The sequence below is a fragment of the Plecotus auritus genome (assembly GCF_963455305.1).
Source record: "Plecotus auritus genome assembly, chromosome: 5".
Lineage (NCBI taxonomy): Eukaryota > Metazoa > Chordata > Mammalia > Chiroptera > Vespertilionidae > Plecotus > Plecotus auritus.
The window spans coordinates 145,419,155-145,443,508 of NC_137776.1; the positions used below are offsets into that span (position 1 = coordinate 145,419,155).

General features: G+C 44.2%; 1 protein-coding gene across 4 annotated transcripts in view; it reads left to right on the top strand.

The window, feature by feature from the left end:
* Positions 1–9,527: 9,527 nt before the first annotated feature.
* Positions 9,528–24,354, top strand: part of PCSK5 (proprotein convertase subtilisin/kexin type 5) — a gene marked incomplete at its 3' end in the record, with an annotated part of 433,646 nt that continues 418,819 nt past the window's right edge. For all 4 annotated transcript variants that reach the window (XM_080668429.1, XM_080668430.1, XM_080668431.1 and 1 more), the window contains exon 1: positions 9,528–10,223. In XM_080668429.1, the coding sequence (XP_080524555.1) occupies positions 10,032–10,223 (192 nt within the window). In that variant the 5' untranslated portion in view covers positions 9,528–10,031. The remainder of the gene's footprint in view (positions 10,224–24,354) is intronic.

Below are 24,354 nucleotides of genomic sequence, written 5' to 3' on the forward strand. Positions count from 1 at the left end.
ACAAAAATCTTACACCTATGGATAAAGACAGTGGCGGGGGGTAAGGGCATGGGGTGGGGAATCAGGTGGAGGGGAGCTATGGGGGGAAAAAAAAGAGGAACACCTGTAGTAATCTGAACAATAAAGATTTATTTAGAATGTAAAAAAAAAAAAAGATATGGTTGTTTTCAGGCCATACTAGGAGAGAGTATGTAAATGTAAGAATAGCTATGGTTCAGCAATGGAAATATTACTCCATTTCACCTTTTTTCAAGCTGTCCTACATATTTTTCTTTATTATTATTTATGAAGATCAGGGGGATGAAAGATGGCATGTGGTGAATAAATAAATTGGTGGGAAACTTGGAAAAGGGAGATATGGGAAGAAAAATGGGGACAATGTAGGGTGAAGAAATTAAATTTGCCATAAAGGGAAGAAGGAGATTCAGTTAATGCCTCCTCACCCATGATGAATGTTTCTTGTGGCATCTGTCATCTATCCATTCATTTTTGCACTTATCTTGTTCTGTAATTCTCAGAGTTCAACTGATAATTTTGTGTGTTGGGTGTGTGTGGTAGAACACAATTTGTAAAATAGCTTTATTGAGGTATAATTGATATAAGGAGAGGGTTCAATTTAAAAAAAAAATGCACCTTTGACCATCAAGTAAAAACCACCCTGATAATTGAACCCAGTTATAAAATAACCATGTTACTGGGAACCTTGAGACAATCCTTTATAAGCATGTTCATCATAATGATTCCAACAAGACTTCACAATAGCTTCTCATAAAACTAGTGGAATTTCATCATAATGAGTACATTGCAGTTAATCACGTCTGCAGTTTCTAGGACATGGATAAATTAGCAAGTGAAAAGAAAACCTGAATTCAGTCAGGAAAAGAGAAAAGCATTTGAGACACAATGAATCATATGTCTGCTTTCTTCCTAGACACCTGGGGACACAGCTGAGAAATGACTGGACTTCAAGGCGAAGGGAGATGAGGGAGGAGGTGAGAGGTAACGGCTACTTGAAGACTCAGGAAGCCCTTAGCTTTGAATTTTCCAGTCTTCTCTTCCTCAACGAACAACACAAGAATTTTCCACAATGAATGACGGGTAAATGTGCAAAGGGCCAGGGCAGAAGTACGTATTATTATAGGGGGCTTACCTTTGTAGCCACTCTGTTCTAACTCTGGGATGGTGCAATTAGCACAGAAACAGCCCAAGTCCTGTCACTCGCTGAGCTGTGTGCAGCTGGAGAAATCAGGTCAACACCTCCTGTCCATATCTGTAAAGTGATTGCAATGAGAGTGACAGTGTGAAAAGAAGACAATGTCCCCCCACATTTGGCAGGTTACTGTGAGGAGTAAATATGACAATAACCTGAAAGTACTTTGAAATATCTGTATAAATCCTATATCAGTGCTTTGTCAACAATAGTCACCAAGATCACCCTGGGTCATTATTTATTCAATCAGTATGATGGGGTTTACTTTCCCCTTGACTATGTAGATTCACCAATGTCTTCTTTGCTCCTTGCCCTAGATATTTTAGGGAATTTTACTTTGAGCTTACGGGAAGAAAAAGGCCGGCTCCTGCCTAGACGCCATTCCGCAGAGTTTATCATTAAACAGAGAGCATGACTAACACAGGGGAAATTGCAACATTCTAGGCCCAGTGAAGTAAAGGGGCTCCTGGATAATAGAATATTGATTAGATAATTTGCTTCAGAGTCATTAGTTTCCACACATAACTGGACCACTTCTGCAACCTCACATCTTCCAAATCATGAGACTCCATCTGCTAAACCGAGAGCTCCTGAACCCTGCCACACACATGCATTTGGGTAAAAAACATGTTTTCCAGACTATCGAGGGCATTAAATGCAAAATCAGTTCCCTGTGGGCTCAATTCTTTCATCTAGTCAATGCTGTGGCTTTGAATATTTCGCTGATCTATAGGGAGTCAGCTTTTTACCTATAAGTTTTAACTTTTGCTTTCCACCCAGCATCTAGCATCCAGCTCCCTCGAGCCTAGCATTCTTAACTTCCACCATATCCCTTAACTTTTTTTTTTCTAATAATGCTTAGCCCACTTATATAGAATGTCACTAAGTTTTATATTGCTGACATTTTCTGCAAAATTCTTTTCATTTTTTCATTTTCCTGCCAAAATGTCAACATGCAAATATTCCATGAATTTGCTAACTTGTCTCTGTATGGACACACACACACACACACACACACACACACTAATGTATGACAAAGAATGGAATAAGAAATGATTAATGACACTGAATATATGGCCAGTTCTTTCTGCACAGGATTCAATCTATGCTTACCTTTCAAAGTTCAATGTGTTACCAGATCTCAAAACAATGCTCTAATTATAATAAAAGCTTACTATGCTAATTAGACCGCATGTCCTTCCTTCTGGACAAAGCCACAGAGGGTGGGGGCTGAGGAAGAGGTGGCAGAGGCCCCCAGCCTCAGCGGTGGTGGCAGAGGTATCCGGCCGTGATGGCAGCGGCAGAGAGCAGGGGCCGGGGCCAAGTCCCTTGCACGAATTTTATGCATTGGGCCTCTAGTCTATAATAATAAAAGTGTAATATGCTAATTAGACCAGATGTCCTCCCGGACAACCTTCTAGACAAAGCCTGGGCTATGAGGAAAGCCCTAGTCCAGCCATGGGTAAACTACGGCCTGTGGGCCGGATCCGGCCCGTTCGGCTGTTGTATCCGGCCCACGGAGCCGAAAGAGCGGAGGGTTCTCTTGCTCTCCCCTCCGCTCCTTTACTTTGAATTTATATTAGTTCACACAAACACTCCATCCATGCTTTTGTTCCGGCCCTCCGGTCCAGTTTAAGAACCCATTGTGGCCCTCGAGTCAAAAAGTTTGCCCACCCCTGCCCTAGTCCCTGGTGCCAGAGGGAAGCCAGTGCCAGCAGCCAGGGGAAGGAAGACCTACTCTTGCACAAATTTCGTTCATCCGGCCTCTAGTTTTTTAAATAAATAAATAGCAGTAAGAGAGAAAGATGTTTTCCTCGTCCATCTCTAGAATGATGATGCACAGTATTTTTCTAAAATTTGATCTCATCTTCACTCACAGAAGGCAATGTTTAGCATTTATACTGCAAATGTATACTACAGTTTTGTTTAGCATGTCTGTGAAACAGGTTTTCACTGTTCGTATTTGCAGAAAATTGAAAAGAGAAGCTGCCTCAGGGGTCTCTAGTGATTTAGTAGGCTCTTAGTTCCTGATATTCTTGGTATTCTGGGGGCACTCAGAGGACTTAAAAGGGTAGCACTTTCAGAGTCTGTTTTTTCTTTTTGTGGTGACTGGTTTTGAGCTGTCACAGGGAACTTTTAACACAGAGCCAACTTACACATTTTTAAATTAGAAAGCCCGGAAAGCTTCCTGTTGAATTGTATTCCACTGCCTTTAGGAAAATGCAATTTTTGTAAGTAAGGGGTAACCTTTTGGAAAATAGAACATTGCTGCCATTCTTTGCACACTAGAGGCTCAATGCACGAAATTTGTGCAAGAGTAGGCCTTCCTTCCCCGGGCTGCCGGCACCAGCTTCCCTCCTGCACCCGGGACCCAGGCTTCCCTCGCAACCCTGGCTTCATCCGGAAGGTCGTCTGGAAGGACATCTAGTCTAATTAGCATATTATGCTTTTATTATCTCTCTATATAAACAGGGAATATGCTAATTTGCCAGGCATCACGACCACTCAGGAGGAGGCTGCATCACGACCGCTCAGGAGGAGCTGCGCGCACAAATGGGCTGGAGGGGACTGCATGCTGCCCCGAATCAGCGGCCGAGGGGACACTGGGGCTGGGGGTGGGCCAGAGTGGAGACACAACACACAGGAGTGCCTGCCCCCACCCCTGCAGACACAATGCAGCGGCCGGCGCTACGCAGATCAGGTGTGGGTCCCGGGCCCCCACGGGTGCCTCCTCGCGCGATTTCAATTGCTCACTGGGCCTCTAGTTATAGATAATAGGAAAGAACAGAAAAGGCTGTTGGCATAAGTTTAAAATGAACTCCTTCTCTTTCAGGAAGTTTCGCACAGGAGTATCTCACTAATAAATACCTTCACATGCATCTGAAGGTTAAGGGCAACAAAAGATGTCATTTTTGTTATATATTACTAAAATCTGAAGTGGGGGTAGGGAAGGTTGGGAGGGAGGTGATGGAACAATTAGCTACACAATGGTCGTGAAATAAGTACATCCCCAAAACACCATGAAAAGGATGAAGTTATATCATCCACAGTGAATGATGAGTGGTCCAGTTATAGTTTCTGGAAATGGCAGAATGTAATAAGCCTAAAGCATATACTGATACAAGGTATTTGAAAAATAATTTTGTCATCATTTATCTTGCTTCAGATAAACAAGTCAAAGTCATACTGAATGTGGTATGAATTACAATGTTATCATTTGGCATCAATGAGTTAGAGCTATTGCTTGGACTCAAAAAATGTTTTCATTCCTAGGGCCCATTTAACTTGGTCTCCCTAAGCAAGATCAAGTTATTGAGTCAGCAGTTATTCAACCTCTGATTCTTTGAGAGATTTCAGAATAAAGGAGTCAATAAAATGTTTTGGAGAAAAGGGTCCAGAGGCACTACAAAAAGAGCAAGTCTTGACTCTTGGGCAGGGGTGGGCAAATTTTTTGACTCGAGGGCCACAATGGGTTCTTAAACTGGACCGGAGGGCCGGAACAAAAGCATGGATGGAGTGTTTGTGTGAACTAATATAAATTCAAAGTAAAGGAGCAGAGGGGAGAGCAAGAGAACCCTCCGCTCTTTCGGCTCCGTGGGCCGGATAGAACAGCTGAACGGGCCGGATCCGGCCCGCGGGCCGTAGTTTGCCCACGGCTGCTCTTGGGGGTAGGCTGCTGACATTGATGTAGGATTTATTCTTTTGGTGGGTGAAACTCCAAGATCCAAGACTATTGCTTTTATTTTCCCACCCTTTCCTCACCTGCTTTCCCTTGAGTTAGAGTCTGAGGTGAGGAGGGAGAACATCACATCCATCTATCATATCCATCCTGAAGGGGATACTACTCTGGGACCAAGAGTAGAAGCTAAAAGGTAACAGACATTTGGTGTCACTTCATATATATCTGAAGGAAGTCACTTGCAACCTTTACACTTTGCTTCCAACTGGAAAGCTTTCTGGGAACCATCTTGTCATTGTAAGAATTCATTGTTTACATAAGCCAGTCAACTGTGCTAATCTAAGGCAACTTCAAACAGGTCAAAGACAAAGATGAAGCTTCCTGAACTCTGCCGGATTTTAGTCACCTGTAGGTGTCCCATTATAGAAATGCTATGCAATATTAGGGTAAGATCAAGCCCTGAATTAACTCTTGTCCTAGGCTCATATGTGTCATGAATCATATTTTTAATGGTGGTGGTTAAACATCTAAGAAATCTGAAATGTCAAGTTTCCATTCTCCTGATTGAATTTGTTTTATTAATCCAGATTAGATTAATGTTAATCCTAGGTTCATAGAGTACTATCATCTGTGGTCAATTCAGCCCTTCCTTTGTTTTAGTTCTATTATGCATCCATTTGTTTACTTATTTTTCCATGATAGGAGTACAGTCTGGCAAATTAGTTTTCTATTGGCCTCAGTTTTCTTCCCTATTAAGGAAGTTAGATTCTATGATGTGTAAGGTCTCTCTCAGCCCTGTTGCTCTGTGAAAGATTAAGATCTGAAATGGCTTTAGATTAGTGCCTGGCATATAACTATTATTATCATCATTAAATCTGATAAATTTTCACTGCCGATTCTGAACTTGATATACTAGAAAACTGATTTGACTCCCCATAAAGTTGGTGACTCTTCTATTAGGCAGAAACATTTCTAGGGAACTTTAACCCCATTGGTCAGCTCCAAACTCCATTAACAATTTATCATTGGTTCACAGAATCTCAGATTAGAAGAGATCTTAAAGGTCCATTTCCAGCAAAAGATGTAGCAGAGAAAGAAAGGAGGCAAACTCTTCCCAGAATAACTCCCATTTACAGTGTTTCAAGATGAGTCCTAAGGAGTTCTTCACTCCTACCAAACTGCCCGGATTGCTATTCATTACATTCCACTGAAAGTTTCTTTGAGCGCTATGAGGGATCTTGGCAGAGAGGCCAGACACGAGTGGGGCCTCATTCTCAAGTAATATGTTGCTAAGTATAAGGCAGAGTAGAACTTAAAAACTGCCTGGTTTCCTGCCATATGGCAAGTTATAGAGGGAGAGTCCAGGGTCAAAGCCGGCAGCACTACTTTTTGCACACAGAAAAGGAACATTTGTGCAGATTTGGATCAGCTCCTATTCCAATGTCAGTGATGATTTTGCCCTTACGTTACTACTCTGTCAGTTGCTTGTCCCTGAGGCTACTGAGACCTTGATAACAGGGCAGATGTCATAAAAGATACTTTTTTTGCTGCAGCTTTTGATCCTTACCTGGTGACTTCATTCCGGCCAATTGATTCTAATCACGGAAGTGAATGAGTTCATCAAGGTAGGAGGCAGGATGTGCCTGTGCAACAGTGGGGGACGGGCTTCTTTGCTATTGGCCAGGTTTAAGAATCATACTCTTTGAGAATGCACACATAATTGAAGTGGCAGAGAACTATAGAAGCTATGGACAATAAGATGAATAAATCTATTGATTTGACAGATGAATGGGGTTCCAACTCTTTAAAAAAAATTTTTTTTTTAAACAGAGCTAGGTTTTTCCCTTCTAAATACATATGCATCCAAATGGAAGAATATCCCCTTTGAGTAAGCTAAGTGCTGGCCCAGGGATTGGTTTACAAAGCAGAAAAGTAGTTTGCCCATTCATTTCCTACCTCACTTTCCAATTCTCTCTCATGTTCAGCGCAGTGAATGCTGTGTGTGTGTGCCAAGCAGGGCACGCTCACAGAAGGCAAGAGTATTAGTGGAAAGAAAAAATAAAAAGACACCATGGAGAAAAAATATCAGTGAACAATTTCGCCACTCTTAGGAAACAACCTGCCAGGCCTCGGGAGCCCTAATGCAGCCATTCCTCTTCATCTCGTTCAGAAGTTGAGCCCAGAGGCGGCATGGCTTTCAGAGAGAAGCCTTTTGTGCTGCCTCTGCAGTCCTAAACAATAATGGCCCGAGTCCCAGAGAAACCTACAGGCCATCTTTCACGTTTGATCACCAAGTACCTGCCCTGGTGGCAGGCTCCTCCTCCCATCTGACAGCAAATGCCCACAATTCTGAAGGAAAGAAAGATGAGCTGATGTATATAGAGACTGGTATCCTGACTGAGCTCTTCATCCCATCCCACCAGCCTCTAGTGGAATAATCCAGTGTCCCCATGGATAGATTCAGGCTGTCTGGGTGGCAATTAACTGTGACCTAATAGATGGTAAAATTCCTGGATTCCAGGTTAAGGCAGGAGGAAGAGATCTGTCCAAAGAGACTGGCTGGTAGTGAGACTGGGCCCAAACTCGAAAGTCCAAGCATAGTGCTTATGCTTTCCTACCTGCAAACAACAACAACGACAATACACCACTTAAAAAAATATATATGTTTTTATTTATTTCAGAGAGAGAAAGGGAGAGGGAGAGATAGATAGAAACATCAATGATGAGAGAAAATCATTGATTGGATGCCTCCTGCACACCCCTTACTGGGGATCGAGCTTGCAACCAGAGCATGGTCCCTGATCAGGAATCAACAGGAGGACCACTGGTGCATGGAATGATGCTCAATCAGTGAGCCACATGAGCCGGGACACTTTTTTTAAATCCTCACTGGAAGATATCAAGAGAGAGAGAGAGAGAGAGAGAGAGAGAGAGAGAGAGAGAGAGATGCATTAATAAGTTGCCTCGCCTAGGTGCCCCAACCTGAAATGGAACCTACAACCTTTTGGTTACACAGGGACGATGCTCCAACCAACTGAGCCACCGGAGCAGTGCAATAATAAATTACATTTATTCAGAGAGTCTGAATTCTATTAATCCTTTGTGCTTCCTCTCCTTCCCTCTCCTCTTTCTCTAGTATCCAGCAAAATTTCTGGTACCTTTTAGGTGCTCAAAAGAGATGTGTTGACTCAGTTAAATCAATGAGTAAAATATGTGCCCTTCTGCAGATGATATAGTTCTTCTGATCTTCCACTTAATCAGTAATTGGGGGATAATATTATTTGGTGGGTTGTTCGTTTTCAAGATCAAATAATATAGCATACTTTATACGATGTGTAAATGTCATAAAATAATTTTATGAGTTATGAATTCAACTTATGCATTTTATGACCTTTAAATTTATGAAAATTGAGTTTGCAGATATGATTCAGGTGAGGGGAAGGGGGTGGGGGGAGAGTAAAGCCCTAGGCAGATAAAAGGATCATTGCCCAAAGCCATGGGTGTGAAGGTTAATTAATCTCAAATACATTTAACCAATGCTTAGGAAAAAAGATAGGGGGATTGGAAAAGGAAAGGGGAAAAGGAGGATGGAGGAGTTAGGGAAATAGTGAATACTTTTAAGGTCAATGAATTATTTCATAAAGGGTACATTTTCTTTTCACAAGAGATAATCCTGTGTCAAAAAAGGCGGGGAGGTTGATCAGCAGAAGGGGGTTAATCTGAACTCCCTCTTGCGCACTGCAGCCACCGTGCTTGATACAGTAATGAAGGCAGTGCAGTCACATATTTCACCTGAACTTCCTCCGTGGTCCTTTTTATATTGAAGTCTCTCACTGTTTCAGGGCCGTGCTTGGAAAAGTTGGAAAACTTTTCCCTTGGTAAGGAAAAAAAAAAAAAAAAAAAAAAAAAAGAAAGAAAAAAGCCCGCATCAGACTGAATGGAACGAATGAATGAAGTTATTCCATTGGCCCTACATCTCCATTCACTTCATACCAAATATTCATAGAAACATCTCTCCTCAATCCGTAGCGGTAATTCTGCTCTCCCGCGCTGTCGCCTAGAATCTGAGGCACAGATTTCGAAAGTCAGCAGGCAGCAGACTTGGCTTTGGAGGCACCGTGGTTGGCTTTTGCAAGAGTAGATGGGCATACGTGCTGTGTGGTAGCTTCTCCCGGGAGCAGAGTGTGTAAAATAAACAGTTGCTGAAAAGCATGAAGAATTAACGAAGTGAAAATCTAGGGCTATTTGTTGGCAATTGACACGCAAGTGACCTCCTTAAATACTTAGTTGTTTAAGGTTCAGGGTGAGGATGAATGAATTGTCGGGGCGCTTGACTCGAACCAGCTTGTAAATCTCCTTAGTCTTTGGGGAAGTGGCAGTAAATTAATACAAATTTAGGAGGGAGGAGAGAAAAGGGGCTAAAACCAAGATGTCTACACCAGAGCTCTCCTCCCAGCCCATTGGAAAGTCTTCCTTTTACTGCCCCGACCCTGGAGGTTACAGCCTAGAAAACCCGGCGGCGCTAGGACCTGGTTGGCGTCTGGCTGTGGCCGCTGTCGGGCGGGCAGGCGGAGGAGGGAGAGGAGGGGGGAGATGTGGGGAAAGGAGGGGTGTTAAGGGGGGCGGGGGGAGTCATTTATGCAGAGCAGGCGCTGCTGCCATTGCCGCTCACTCTCCCCGCGCGCTGTTTGGAGCCGGAGGGAGCGCTGGGAGCTAGCTAGCGAGCGCTCGGAGCCCGGGCCAGCAGAGGGGGCACCCGGCCACTGCCTGCACCGCCGCCTCCGCCGCGCTTGGGGGCCCCGCGAGGAGCGAGGGCGAGTCGAAGAGTCCGGGAGCCGAGCCCGGCGAGACCCAACTGCGGGAGGGCGCCCGTCCGGCTTTACCGCCTCCAGCGCACGAGCGGGAGAGCCCCCGCCGATCGCCCCGCGGGCGCGAGAGCTGGGAGCGCAGGTCCCCGCAGCCCCAGGGATGGTCTAGCGGCCGGCGCGAGGCTCGCTACTCTGCTCCCTGCTGGGGCTCGCCGCCTCCCGCCGATCTCCCAGGGCTGCGAGCCGGGGCGGCCCAGGCCGGAGAAGTTAGTTGTGCGCGCGCCGCGGAGTGCGCGGAGCGAGCGAGCGAGGAAGGCTGCGGAGCTCGGGGGCCATGGGCTGGGGGGGCCGCTGCTGCTGCCCGGGACGGCTGGACCTGCTGTGCGTGCTGGCGCTGCTCGCCGGCTGCCTGCTCCCCGTGTGCCGGACGCGCGTCTACACCAACCACTGGGCAGTCAAAATCGCCGGCGGCTTCCCGGAGGCCAACCGCATTGCCAGCAAGTACGGCTTCATCAACGTAGGACAGGTAACAACCGGCTGGCCCGGCCCTCGGCCCTGAAGCGGCCCGGGAAAGGGGGGACTCCCCTTCAACAGCACGCTTCTCATCCCCTCCTCTCAATGCCCCTTTCCCCTCTTCCAGATGTGCTCTTGCAGCTGTTCTAACTCTTGAGCGATGCTCTCTCTCTCTCTCTCTCTCTCTCTCTCTCTCTCTCTCTCTCCCACCCTCGTTCTCTTAACACACACACATAATACACTCACTCCCCAAAGTTGCTGGGGTTTGCGTTTTGTTTACTAGTTTCTTGCAAGCCACGAGGGACAGGCAGGGTCTCTGGAAAAATCATGAATGTGCATACAGACCCCGTGGTGGTCTCTGACCCGACCGGACCTGTTAACCTGCAAACTCGGGGAGCATTAGTAGCCCGAGCTCTTTTTTTGGGGGGGGGGGGGTAAGCACGCCCCTGGTGCCGACTCCTTGTGGTTTCCTCGAGCCGGAGTTAGAGGGAGGCGGGGAAGATGAAGCCTTTCCTACTAGGACCTGAATTTAGCCTAGAAAGAAGTTTCCTCTTTTTGAGCCGAAGGGATGCTGGCGCTGGAGGCGCAGGAGGCGCAGGGACTAGAGCTGGAAGAAAGGACGGAGATGGAGGGAGGGAAAGGGGGCCGGGCCCGGGGTGAGCGCAGATTTTGGGGCAGTCCTACCGGTTTCTTGGCCACTTGCGCGGGATCTACTTGTGGGCTCCCGGAGAGGGGGTCGGAAGGGGAGGTGGGAAACCTCCAAGACCCGCTGACCGGATTCTGCTCTGGAAAAACGGCGAGCCTTCCCCGAGAAGGGATGTGCGGAGCCGGGAGGTGGCGCGGGGCGAGAGTTGGGCGGGCAGCGGGGCGCGGGGTTTTTTAGGGGGTACCTCTCAAGGGCTTTCCATAGAGCTGCCCAGCTGGAGGACAATGAATTGAATGGTGTATGGGGATGATTGTTAGCGCAACAGATTTGGAGGTACCTGCGGGATAAATGGTCTTGGCTTCCTCTGGCAAGAAATGGGATGGAGAGGGCCATGTAAGCGGGTCCCAGAAAGTGTCTCGCCCCACCCCCAGTCACTTCCCTGGGACTGGCCGGAGGAAGAGGAGGCCCTGGCCAGACCCTGGGGAGACTCTGCTGAGATTGGGAGGCGAGAGTGGCGGGGCATCCTCTTAGGAGACGGCTTCTGGGACTGCTTGGGGATGCACGCGCCCTGCAAGCCCTGCCAGGGTGAAGCGAGAACGGGCCAGCTGATGCCGCCAAAGCAGCAGAGCACAGGCCATTTCTGATGCCTCTGAGCTCCACGTCCAGGAATGTGAGCCCTGGAGCTCTGGGACTATGAAGGCAGAGCTGCTGTCCTGCATCTAGAAAGGGGCGCCTGGGGGTTCGGAACAGTGTGAGCGCAGGTCTGACACTTGCTGGTCCAGGAGGACTCGTTCTAGAGAAGCCAGCCTTGTGGAGGACTGAGACCAGGGCTAGGGGCACAGTCTGTATCCACCCTCTCCCCACCCCGACCCAGATACACACCTGGAAGGAAGTCAGGGAAGCCAGCCAGAGTTTGTTGCCAGAGTGCCTGTCATTTTCAGGAGAATTCAATTCAAATGGCTTGTTAGTTAGGACTCTGCTGGCTTCTTTTGTCATTGGTAGAAAACACTGAGTCTGCTCCAGTCTTTTTGTATGAGCTTAAAGTTGGGTGCTGCATGGGACTGGGGGTGTAACTGGGAAGGCTAACACTGAAAGTAGCTATGCTAACCTTTCCGGGTTCAGCTAACATGGAGCATCTTCCATATGCCAGGAATATATGGAAGAATAAGTTCTTGAACGTACACTGCTTTCATAATCTAAACCAAACGACCCTTATTTCTGCGTGGATTTTACTCCACATGGAGCACAGAGGAAACCAAGACTGGAGAAGTGGACACATACAGGGTCACCCAGCTATGATTCAGACCTAGGTCTCTCTGATCCAGGCCTGTTCCTGCTTGAATCCTGCCTTTTAGAGACTCCCTCCATCCCATGGAGGGAAGGAGGAAGAAAGCAAAAGCCCCCTCTCCCTGAATTCTGATTTAGTGGCTCAGTGGACTGGTCACAAACATCTAGTCTTAATTCAGACACACCTGGACTTCTTGAGTCTAAGAAGCTTCATGACTTGCAAGGACCAAAAGACCTGTATCTAAAGGAACTCTGTGTTAGATACTGCAGAACCTGGCAGACAGAGGAGCTTTCGTCCCCGAACCCGCTTTTGAACAAGCACATATTGCAGTGTCCTGCAACCTCGCCTGGCTTTTTGCAAAGAGCCTTCTACCATGGCTTTTCATTTAAAAAGTAATACTAAGAAAGTTTACATACACATCACACCGAACACTATTTATGGTGCTTTTACAAGGCCAATGAGGAAATTTAGGGCTTACAGAGGTTACTGAGGACCCCTTGAACTGAAGCCACAAGCAGTGTAAAAAGATCAGCTATTCTTACAGTGTAAAGCATTTCCTTTGTAGATCAAAGGAGAGTAACCCTATGCTAAGTCGTTGGGGTGGTAAATTGAGTTCACACCTGCAATATCATTGCACTGTAAGGGCCAAATGTATTTCTTATCCATTCTTAACTGCTCTGACCTTTTAACACTTCAGACCTCGTTTTGTTATTCTTTCTTTCCATCAACAAACCAGCTGTGGTTCAGTTGACCTAATTTGCAAAGGTCCCTGAAATATTCTCCTGTTTTTCCCCATTTGGGCTTGGGGTTCCTCTCCATGTGTCACACATTGAACTGGGACCTGTTATTGTTTCTGAAGTCCTGGTAGTATTTTTGAGATCTTCAGTATAATATTTTAGGTGAGTAAGGCAGTGAGTTTTCACGACAGTATAGGTACAGTTTTGGCTATCGGAATGTCAGTGTAATGTTTTGTATAGCATCTTAGCATTTAAAAGCCACCAGAGATAAAGTTTCTGGCCTGGAGATTTCTACAGAAAAGAATAGGCGTGCCCCTTGTGTTCTGGAAAGATAGGAAGTGCCGAGTAACACAAGAGCAAGCAGGCTAACAAACTGGCAAACAGAACACGCTTGACTTCCTGGAAGGAACAATAATGAGGGTGTTTTTCCCCCCTTTGGTTATAGAGATACATTATGTTTTTACATACCGTTTATGTTTTGTGAATGGTCATGCCTTGAAATTCTGAAGTGATACTATAATTAGTAGTAGTAGTTGTCATGTCAGCATACGTTGTATTTTGCTTGGTTTCAGTGTCAGCTGTAGAATGCCCTGCCTCTTCCCCTATAAGTCCTGACCCCTAGCCCTCTGAGTATCTGGTATAATCAGCACCTGCTGGGCCAGCTGAGGGTAGGTGTGCCTGCCTGTTGGTCTGCATGGAGATGGAAAAGAGGGCTTAGTCCTCCCTCACTAATTGTGTGCTCTGACCCTTTCAGCTAACAATGTAGTGATTAGAGAATAGAAATGACATAAAGGAATAAGACCTGACATAATGTTAATTATGAACCATTGGACTAAATCTACAAACCAGGAGGAATTAATTTCTGGTTATTTGAACCCAGGGAGAAGGTCCCCCATGAAGGTTGTTTGCTATGTGCAGTAGCTGCATTTATCCTTCTGCAAATTGCCTCTACTCCTGGATTTCAAGCTGAGATTGCCAGTAGCAGAAACCCCTTGTAACTTACTTTGAGTAAGGTTCCAGAAGGATAAAGCCAGATTCAAGCAATACTGGGGAAGATTTTCACCTGGAGTTCCCACTTGAAAGCATAGACTTGGAAACTCCAATGATACCATGTGCAAGGTCTTTGAGAGCAGGCAAGTCATTGAACTTAATGGAGCCCCTGTTCCTTCATCTGTAAAATGATAAATCTCTGGATAATAGACTGAATTGACTATGCATTGCCCAGCACATAGTTAGGCTTGCAATGAAAGTTTTGTTGAATCTGAATGGGCAATAAGTGAGATAGAAAGAAAGGAAGACATTTTTTTAAATGGGAGATGCAAAAATGTGAAGGTTGGAAGATTACCTTTTGGGTGGCTGAGTAAAAAGCTAAGTCAGAGCTTTGTAGACAGGGGAAAATGGTTTTCCATATCAACCAACAACTTAAACTAGTTTTCTGTTGGATTCTAAATCATTCCGGCTGGTTTCCCATGGCAGTGCCTTCCTCTCAGGTGGATCCTTGATGTAGCCCGTTAAATATTAAAGGATAAACTTGCTGGAGATGGAAGAAAGGGAAGAAAAACATTGGAAGGTTGATTATTATATAAAGCATCTTCCTTGGTACATTATGTTAGACTATACTTGAATTTGTGTTTTGTTGAATCCTGAATGTAGTTTACATGAGGAAAGTTAGAAGCAGCATTTCCAAATCAGTAGGAAGATCCTTGCTCAGAGATGCCCTGAAGGCCTCCCACTCTGCTGATTAATTTTGACCTGTGAGTTTGTGGGATGATTGAAAGGTTGATAAACAGTGGAGAGTGAGTTCTGGGTGCATATGGATGGCATTGGAAATAGGGGACATGGCTCATCTGATGGGTCCTATGGGAGCGGGCTGTGCTCCCCTGGTTAAATCCTTAGGCATTTTGTAAGCAGAAAAGTAAGTTAATGTGGGAGTCCTAGGTTGATCCCTGTATTACACATCTGGCTTTGCACAGGGCAGCTCTTCACGCCCAAGAACCTCGGCCCTGACCTCCGCTGGCCTCTCTCACAAGCATAGTTCTCATGAGTAGGAGAACCTTTCATGAGAAAAAGCAGTGCAGAGTGCTTGGCCTGATGATGGTAGGTCTGTTGCATTAACCTCATAGACTAGGAATGGCTTGTATGTGGCCATTGGGATTTTCGGGGTCTATTTGAAATGAAAAACTGCATTTTTGTGAGCCCCAAGGCAGCCGAATTTGCCTTATTGCTATCTTTCATGAGCTTGTATCCAGAGGTCCTAACCTTAAAGGTCAGCCAGAGAAGCAGGGTAGTGTGCTGGGAAAAGGTCCAGGGGTGTCTGGCTCTTTGGTTAAGGGCGGGAGTCCTGACCCAGAAACCTCCCCTGGGCAGGGAGGGGTATTTGTGTTGTCGGTTCAAGTTATGTGAAGTAGTGTCTGGGTTTACCCAAGGCTGAAGTCTCTCCAGGCATCGCTCTGCTTTGGGACTTTGATTACTTGGCTAATTCAGGTTGGATTCATTGACAAAGAAGCTGACTTTGGCTTTCTGAATGATAAAAACAAATGCTGATAGACATTCATGCATGCTAGAGGATATATATGCATATATGTGTGTATGTGTCTATAGATGTAAATCTGCTAATTTTTTATCAAAGTTAAATTTGCATATACTTTAGAGTGAAATTACTCATGCAACATTCTCACTAGTTTCAATAGATTACATCTCTATATCTAAGGGTACTAAGAAGGAACAACCAATGCCAATGAACTCTGCAGTTTGGGTTAATCCTAGAAGGTAAATGAGGCCAGAAAGGAAACAAGACACACCCCACAAAGATCAGATTATACTAGTATAAGGCCATACATGCATGCCTAGGCTAGGGAGTTTCAACCTTATTATGTAGGATAAAGAGTTACATTAAAGGTCCCTGAAAAGGAGGCAGCAACCTATTGATTCATCAAACATGGGAGTCCACCATGTACCATATATAAGATATTCTCTGCTCTCAAGGAGCTGAGATGTTTTTACCCATAACTATTGTTCAGCAAGAGAAATGGAGTTATAGGCAGTATAGTATGGTTCAGCCATGCCTGGGGTTGTCCATTGTTAGCAGTGTGTATAATGAGCTAGAGGAAAGAAAGAGGCTATTGTGTTGGTAAAGATTATTGATGATGAGCAAGAAGCTGTGACAATGGAGGTGAAATAGATTTGGAAGCTGTTACAGAGATGGATTCACTATGGCTTGGTCACTAAGTGGAAGTGGAACATGGAAAGGAAGGTGAAGATAACTGCAGAGTTTATAGCCATGGGACCAGGAGAATGGAGGACTCATTTGTAGAATTAGAACCGTCTGTGGGAGCATAGGTTCTACCTTAATGGAGTTGGTAGATAGAATGGCATGCACATAGAAGTGTCCATTAGGCAGAATAGAATTTAGGGTGGGAAAGAGGTGAAGACTGGCACTCATCCTCAATATCAGTGAAGCTGTGGAAGTGCATAGGATTGGGAAGAGATGAAGCGGGAAGAGAGAGGAGGGCTGAGGATAGAACCTAAAGCGTTTCCACACAGGGGAAGATACAGTCAGAAAGCTGCAGGAAAAATGGGTACCCCTTTATAGGGTGTACAATAGTGAGAACTGCTGTAGAATCCAGAGAGATGAGAACTGAAACCCGGCTGAAAGATTTGGTGATGGGGCGGTTACCAGTGCTCTGCGTGCCAATGCTTGACTGAATAATAAGTGGGAGTTGGGGTCAAAGGGCAGAGGGAGTGAGTACAAAAGTTCTTATTGCACATCTGCCACCCACCTATGTTCTCTCCCTTCATCTCTTTCTCATCAATATATTGGAGTAGTTGGGATCACAGGTCTAGAACCAGTCCTAATACTGCTACTTCCTAGTCAGGGACCCTGGGCAAGTGCCTGAAGCTCTCTGTGCCTCTGTTTCTTCATGCGTTAAAAAGATCAAATAGTATTCCCCTGATGGAATTGTTGTGAGGATTAGTTCAAAGTAGTTAAATAGTACCTGGCACCTACTATACATTCAATAAATGCCAGTTATTATATCTTGGTGTTTTGTTTTTTTTAAACAAGTTATAATCAGTTTTTACATACTGTTTTCATCCTGCTGTTTTCACTTAACATTTTATTGTGAGCCTTTTTCCAATGTTAGTAAATAATTTTAGATAAATTTTAACAGCTGCACAATTGAAAGCACCATACTATGTTATAATTGGTGTGACCATACATCATATTGTGCCAGACATAGTCCTGATTTACGCCTGTGGTAAATCAGTTCACCTCCATTGAGTATTTTTTATATATCCCCTTTCACTTTCAAACATGTCTGAATTTGGAAGAGAAGTGATATGTATGGTCACTCTAATTATATGTATATTTGTGTGTGTGTGTGCGTGTGTGTGTGTGTGTGTGTGTGTGTGTGTGTAACTGCACATCTATCCTTCCATTACTTGGTGAGCTCCTCTGGAGTGCAGGGTGGTGCCTTATTCCTGCTGTATCCCCAGCATCTAGCACAGTGGGTGGCATAGGACAAGCACAGTGGGGACTTGGATAGGAAGCCTAAAGGGCTTGTGTAGGGAGGAATGGATTTGGAAAGGAGAGGAACACTGAGACTGAAGAGGAATGAAGTAGAGATTCAGGGGAGTCCAAGTTGGGGAGGAAGGAAAGGGGCGTGTATGTAGAATGACCTGGATCTCAGTCACTTCAGAGGTGAAGGCCATCTGCAGAGAGAGTGAGCAGGGAGCTGGATGAAATTGATAACCTGGGTGTTCCAGTGTTTTGGAAACTTTTTAGGGAATTCTGATAAGAATCAATGATCAATGACTAAGAATTGCCAAATAGAACGAGGTTATTCGCTGCTTGTACTTAGTTATTGCTGAGTAACTAGTGGTTAAATGAAGGAGTGAAAAAAAAAATGAACCAATCTGTATTAATTTATTGTTTTGTTCCTAATGCTCAGTAATTTCCAATTAGAAAAGGATAAAACAGGGAGTTAGAATTTACCAGAGTGGAAGAGAAGGTGAAAAGATACTGTGGAAAGCTGGGGGTGGAAGTAGGGGAGAAGAATGGTTCTTGAATACAAGGGGTACCACCTTTGAAATGCTTGACCATGGTGTCCAGGCTTTAAGGAAGGTGATGAGGTCAAAACAGGACTGGTGGACCAAAGGAATAGGGTGGGTGTAGAGGTTTGAAGTTCAAAATAAGATAGGAAGGCCAGTTTGGTAAGAGGGGTTGAAATGGAAAGATGAGAGCCATCCCAGAAGATGTTATTTTTTCCCCGTAAGCTCTAGGTTAATGCTATTCTCCATGCCGATAAGGTATGGATGTGCTGGTGGACTGACCAGATGGTGAACAGGTGAAGGCCAGCGGGGTAGATGGAGTTAAACTGTGAGGCTGGGAGAATGGAAGGGATATCAGTGTGGATAAGATGAAGATTCCAGGTGATTTGTGCCGGTATACACACTAAGCAGATAAACATGAAGTCTGCTCCACACTTCAATTCTCCTCAGATAAATTTAGGTATTATCTCTCCTTTGCACATCTGCACACTCTTATTTGCACTGCAGGTCCTGTATCAACTTAAGGGATAAAGACAGACACATGGGTGATTGCTTTCAACTCCCAAATGTGCCTTCCCATATTTGATTGACAACTAAAGATTGTGTTGAGCACTGAATATAGAGGGAGGGGTGTAAACAGAGAATGTGAAACCAGAAATAATATTTAAGGATGATTTTAAAATGGTATATGCCATGTCACACTTTATGTTTACCTCCACCTTAAGTTGTCATGTAGCTTCTTTCAGTTATAATAATTAAACCTATAATTTATCCATATGTCACGTATTCTGCCCTTTACGTACATCATTTTATATAGTAAAATGAAGCTAAATTCTGAACCTGTCTTTATGTTATTAGTTTTCTGCCTGATAGGAATAGAGATGTATTTCTTAAAGTATGTTTTAAAATGAATTTATAGATTTCTATTATATACTATTTTTAGATTGCTCTATATAATAGACCGATTTTGTTGGCATTTGTATGTTAATCTGATTGTTAATTTAGGGCAGGGGTCCTCAAACTTTTTAAACAGGGGGCCAGTTCACTGTCCCTCAGACCGTTGGAGGGCCGGACTATAGTTCAAAAAAAAACCTATGAACAAATTCCTATGCGCACTGCGGGCCCGGGACAAGTCGGCTGCTAAGCAGGACAGGCAGCGGCACCCGGCGGGCTGGATAAATGTCCTTGGTGGGCCGCATGTGGCCCACGGGCCGGGCCGTAGTTTGAGGACCCCTGATTTAGGGTTAGCATCACAAAGGAAGCATTAGTTTCTAGTTTAATCCTCTGTGCATTATCTCAGAGGTTATTTCTCCAGAATAACATTGTGGATACCATGCCAGCACTGAAACTCCTTAACTTTTATAAAAAAGCACACATGCACACACAAACACATACACTCATACACACACCATCTATGTGTCTGTACTAAGTACTTACGGTCTGATATTTTTGTAGTAAGTACTTAAGGTCTGGTATTTTTCTACTCGGTGAAGAAGCTCTTCCAGCTGTACAAATAAGCCAGTTCTCTCCATATCTCTGTTCCTAGGGCTTATAACTTGTTTTAATTTGTTGAAGTTTTTCAACCAAAATAAAACCGGGCAGTGCTCTGTAATCTGAATTCAGTGTGGAGCGGGAGACAATCCCAGAGCCCTTAATCTATAAGCAGATATCCATAACTGTAAATTTAGAAGTATACTTGCTTACTTATCCAAGGCCTGTTCTAGTTGTGATGTTTTGTTGTTTTTTTTCCTGTGTGTGTAAAGGACCTCATTCATCAATTTAAAAGTTTTTCAAGAGAAAACTAAATTGTAGGCCAGTTACGATTTATTATAGCCTAGCTTCCAGCAAAACCATTTTCTCTATTGTTTTGGTAACTCTGGGGCATCTTTCTATTTGGTTAGTGCTTGGGAGCCAATTGACCAAATGCTACATTCTTTGACTCATCACTGGATAATGTCATTGCTGCTGGGCTGGTTGGGTAATGCTGAGACAAGCAGCAAACAAAATTCAACGGTGATAACAGGTGACTTGCATTCCCTTCTAGGTCCTGTCCAGCCACTAAGCTGCCATATAATTATGAGCTAGCCACAGGTTTTCTCTGTCTTAAAGGATTAGTCTTATTCATTGTTTTATTTTTAAAATAATTATTGAAGAACCCCCATCAAGAAAGTAAAAAGATAAACCACAGGGTGGGAGAAAATATTTTCAAATCATGCCTGGTGAGAGACTTGTATCCAGGATATATCAAGAATCCCTACACTCAGTAATAAAGAGACAAATAACCCAATAAAAAATGAGCACAAAGGCTCTGAATAGACAGTTCTCCGAAGAAGATATACAAATGGCCAATAAACATATGAAAAGATGCTCAACATCATTACTCAGCAGGGAAATGCAAATCAAAACCACAGTGAGATACTAGTTCACACTCACTGGGCGTGCTATAATCAGAAAGACAGATCATGACAGTATTGGCAAGGGTGGAGCGAAATCGGAACCCTCCTACCCTGCTGCCAGAAATGTAAAGTGGTGCAGCCATTCTGGAAAACTGTCCGGCAGTTCCTCAAAAGGCTCAACACAGAGTTACCCTGTAACCCAGCAATTCTACTCTTAAGAGAAATGAAAACATTTGTTCTCACTAAGATTTGCCGACAGAAGTTCATGGCAGAATTATTCATAAGAGCCAAAAAGTGGAAACCACTCAAATGTCTATCAAGTGATGAATGGATAAACAAAATTTACTATATCTGTAGAATAGAATATCATTGGGTGGTAAAAGTTACAACATGGATGAACCTTGAAAACACTATGCTAAGTGAAAGGAGCCAGTCACAAAAAGTCATGTATGTATAGTATGATTCCATTTATATGAAATGTCCAGAATGGGCAAATCTAGAGAGACAGGAAGTGGTATAGGGGTCCCCTAGGGCTGGAAGGGTGGGGGGGAATGTGGAGTGACTGCTAATGGGTATGCAGTTTCTATTTGGGGTGATGAAAATATTCTAAAATTGATGGTGGTGATTTTTGCACAACTCTGTGACTATACTAAAATCTATTGAATAGTACACTTTAAGTAGGTGAGATGTATGATGTGTGATTTATATCTCAATAAAGCTGTTAAAAGTAGTTATGGAGTCCCTATGTTTACCATTCTAATAGGCACAGTACTATAATATTTGTCTTTAATAAGCTTATACTACTATGGGAGGAGTCAAACTATAAACTAGTAATGAAATGAATGAAATCATTTCAAATTACAAGTGTTGTTGGAAAACAAAATACATTTGTTGAGTAAAAAGTGACTGAGGGTGGGAGAACTCCTTTAGATTGGCTGGTCAGGGGGGTCATTGAGGAGGAAATGAGCAGAGGCCTGGATGTTCTAAAGGAGCCAACCACCTGGAGGTGGGGTGGGGAGGTCCAGGCAGAGGAGAGAGCCAAGTGCAAAGGCCCCAGGGGAACAGAAAACCCGTGGTCAAGTTATCACCGAAGAAGTGGTTGAGCTTGAAGTTGGAGACGATGATCTTAAAGTTTCATTTTGGTGGTGCCATCTCCCTTTCAGAGGCCACCAGCAGCTCCCATTTGCCTACTGTGTTTAAACAGATTCCTTCTCTAGGTTTTCAAGGGCAACTACTCGTCTTGGAATACTTTTATCGTCTCTCCAGCTCTGTCCCTAACAAAGCCAAACTGGACTCCTCGTTGAGATATTATACTCAATGTTTTCTCATTTCTGTGCCAATCTTTCCACCTGGAATATTCACTGACCTCTTGCTCTTCTGGAAATTCTATCTCTTCTTGAAGGCACATCTCAATGTCACCTCTGTACTTTGCTCTGGAAGTATAGGTATAGGTAAAATACAGGTATAGTTAGCTCAAAATTCTCTTAGGGAATTTAGTAAAGTTTTTCTCCCCCCCCTTTTCTTTTGGGGACTTATTATTTCATAGCATGGTGTCTTGCTCTAGATAAATAATAATTAAATATTGGTTGACTCCTAAAGTAGTTTATGGCATACAGTATGTATGAAATGAAAAATAAATCTGAACATTAGAGAAGAAATAAAAAAAAATTCTACTACCCAGTCAATAAGGAAGGCTAAGAGTGTGTTCTGTAAAGGTGTGTGGTGACAAGTAGTAATCTAGGATTGATAAGTCATTTGTATGTGGATCTAAAGTCCAGGGCTTCCTAGGAAATAGCCTAACCCTTATCGGCCCTTGGCATGATCAGCAGGCTCATTCTCTCTGGCTTTGACTTCCATGAGAATTCTTGGTGTGACAGTCAGAGTACACAGTGTGACATTGTCTGCTCCGGTGCCAAGTTCCAGGTCATTGTAGGATGGGGATAGCTTCTCCATGGGTCTTAGGGAACTCCGAGGATTTTGGTGGCTGTGATCCTCTCCCAGGAGTGGCAGTGGAAGTCTTGTGTCCATTGGAGCAATGGGAAGAACAGCACAGAGTCTACCCTCCCCAGTGAAGGAATCAGTCAGTAAAAAGAGGTTTCAGACCACAGGCAGATTTTACTGTTTGTGTAGAATTAAGGGAAGTAACAAAAAATAAACCAACTTGGGTACACACAAAAGGTTCTAAGGCTCTGTATAATGTAAGCAGTAGAATCTTGTGATGACCAAAGACGCGTGGCAGTGTCTACTTGGCTTTCGAAGGGCCAAAACCCTGAAGTTAAATTTGCATGAGAGGAGGGATTGCAGACTCCCAGGACAACCTGACATAAATTAAACCTTGCAGCTTAGACCATAAGGAGCGGCTTCAGAAATATCATTGGAACAGGAAATAAACTCAGGACACACAGAGCAGCTATCCCCTTAATTATAAAAGGATTGCTGCCTTGGTTGGGTGACATGGCCAGAAGCCAGTCTCTCAGTGGAGATGGGTCGTCCCATCTGACCTCTTTATTTTGATCAGATCTCAGTCTCAAATGACCAACCCTTCAGTCTCAGGCTGATGGAAGGAAAGGTGAGTTATATTTTCTGGGTCAGATGACAGGCAGATGGGGAAGCTGGGTGTTCCCATGCTTATACAGTCCTAGAGAAGAACTATTCCCTCCTCTCAATTGTGATGGTCTACTGTAGCTAAGCCATTTGCTACTTCTTTTTTTGGACTACTACACTAGTCCTACCCATTCCCCATTGCCTTCCCCTTCAAAGTTTGCCACATAAGACAGATTAATTTTCTCAGAACCCACTGTGGTCGAAAAGACTACTTCTTATTCTTCCTTCTCCCCCATCAATTGCCTTCTCTCACTCCCCCATCCTCTTCTCCTTCCCCTCCTTCTTCCTCCCTTCTTCTCTTCATCTTCTGTCTTCTCTATTCTAAACATCATTCAATTAAACACTTTACCCTTCTTTGCACCTGAACTGCCATGCCCTACTTCTCTGCTCCCACTCACGTAGTCCCCGCTGCCTGGACCTGGACATCTCACGTCCAGGTCTCGGTGGTTCTGCAAAACCCTTCTCAGATGTCACTTCCTCAAATTAAATGGCCTGTGGCTAAAACCGCCTTCGTTCAAACTCTCATGGAACTTGGCTGCTTTTTGCTGGCCTTTGAGATTTTAATCTTGTATTCTGTATATATTTTATCTCCTCTGCTGGATGGAAACCCCTTGAAGAGGTTCATCTTTGTATCGCATATGGCCCTTAGAGGAATGCTCTGAAGTTGAAATGCCCTCAGGAAACTATTCTGAACTGGATAAATGGCTGTGAGTAAACACAGGCAGAGAGTAAATGGAGACATTAGTATTGTCCACTGAATATTGCTGGTTCCCCACCTAGCTATGTGATAGGATTGTATTCCCCTGTTTGGGGTGGTAAGGGTGGCCAGGTAACTTCTGTTGGCCTATGAAATGTGAGAAGTGAGACAGTCCCTTCTGTAACCATCAGTGCACAATTTGCTGGGAGCTTCAGGTGGATGCTCCATTAGCCTGGGTCCCGGGAGCAGCAGGGCCAGTGTAGACTAAGCAGTGTAGACTAAGAGATGTGATGGAAAGGCGGAAGAGGATTCTGTGATACTCTGAAGAAGAACCCTGTAACTTATTAGGAAGACCTCAGTGATCTCCAGTATACATTTTGCTCATTATGTGAGCGATAATTATATGTGTTTAAAAAAATAAGAAGCCAGATAATAGGTATTTGCAAATGTGCCTTGCAGTTCCATTGCTTAGAGATTTTGCATTTCCTGAAGAAACGCACACACACACACACACACACACACACACACACACACACACACACACACACACCCCTGAAGATCCCAGAGCTAAATTGCACTGTGTTGCTTCTCTCTGGCCTTATCAGCTCTGCAGATAAGACTTTTTCCATGACTTCAGATATACCTGTTCATGCCTGCTAAGCCTTTAGAAAATTGAGAGTATTTCTCTTTTCCAAGAAGAGAGAAACTTAGTGTATTGCAGTTTGCC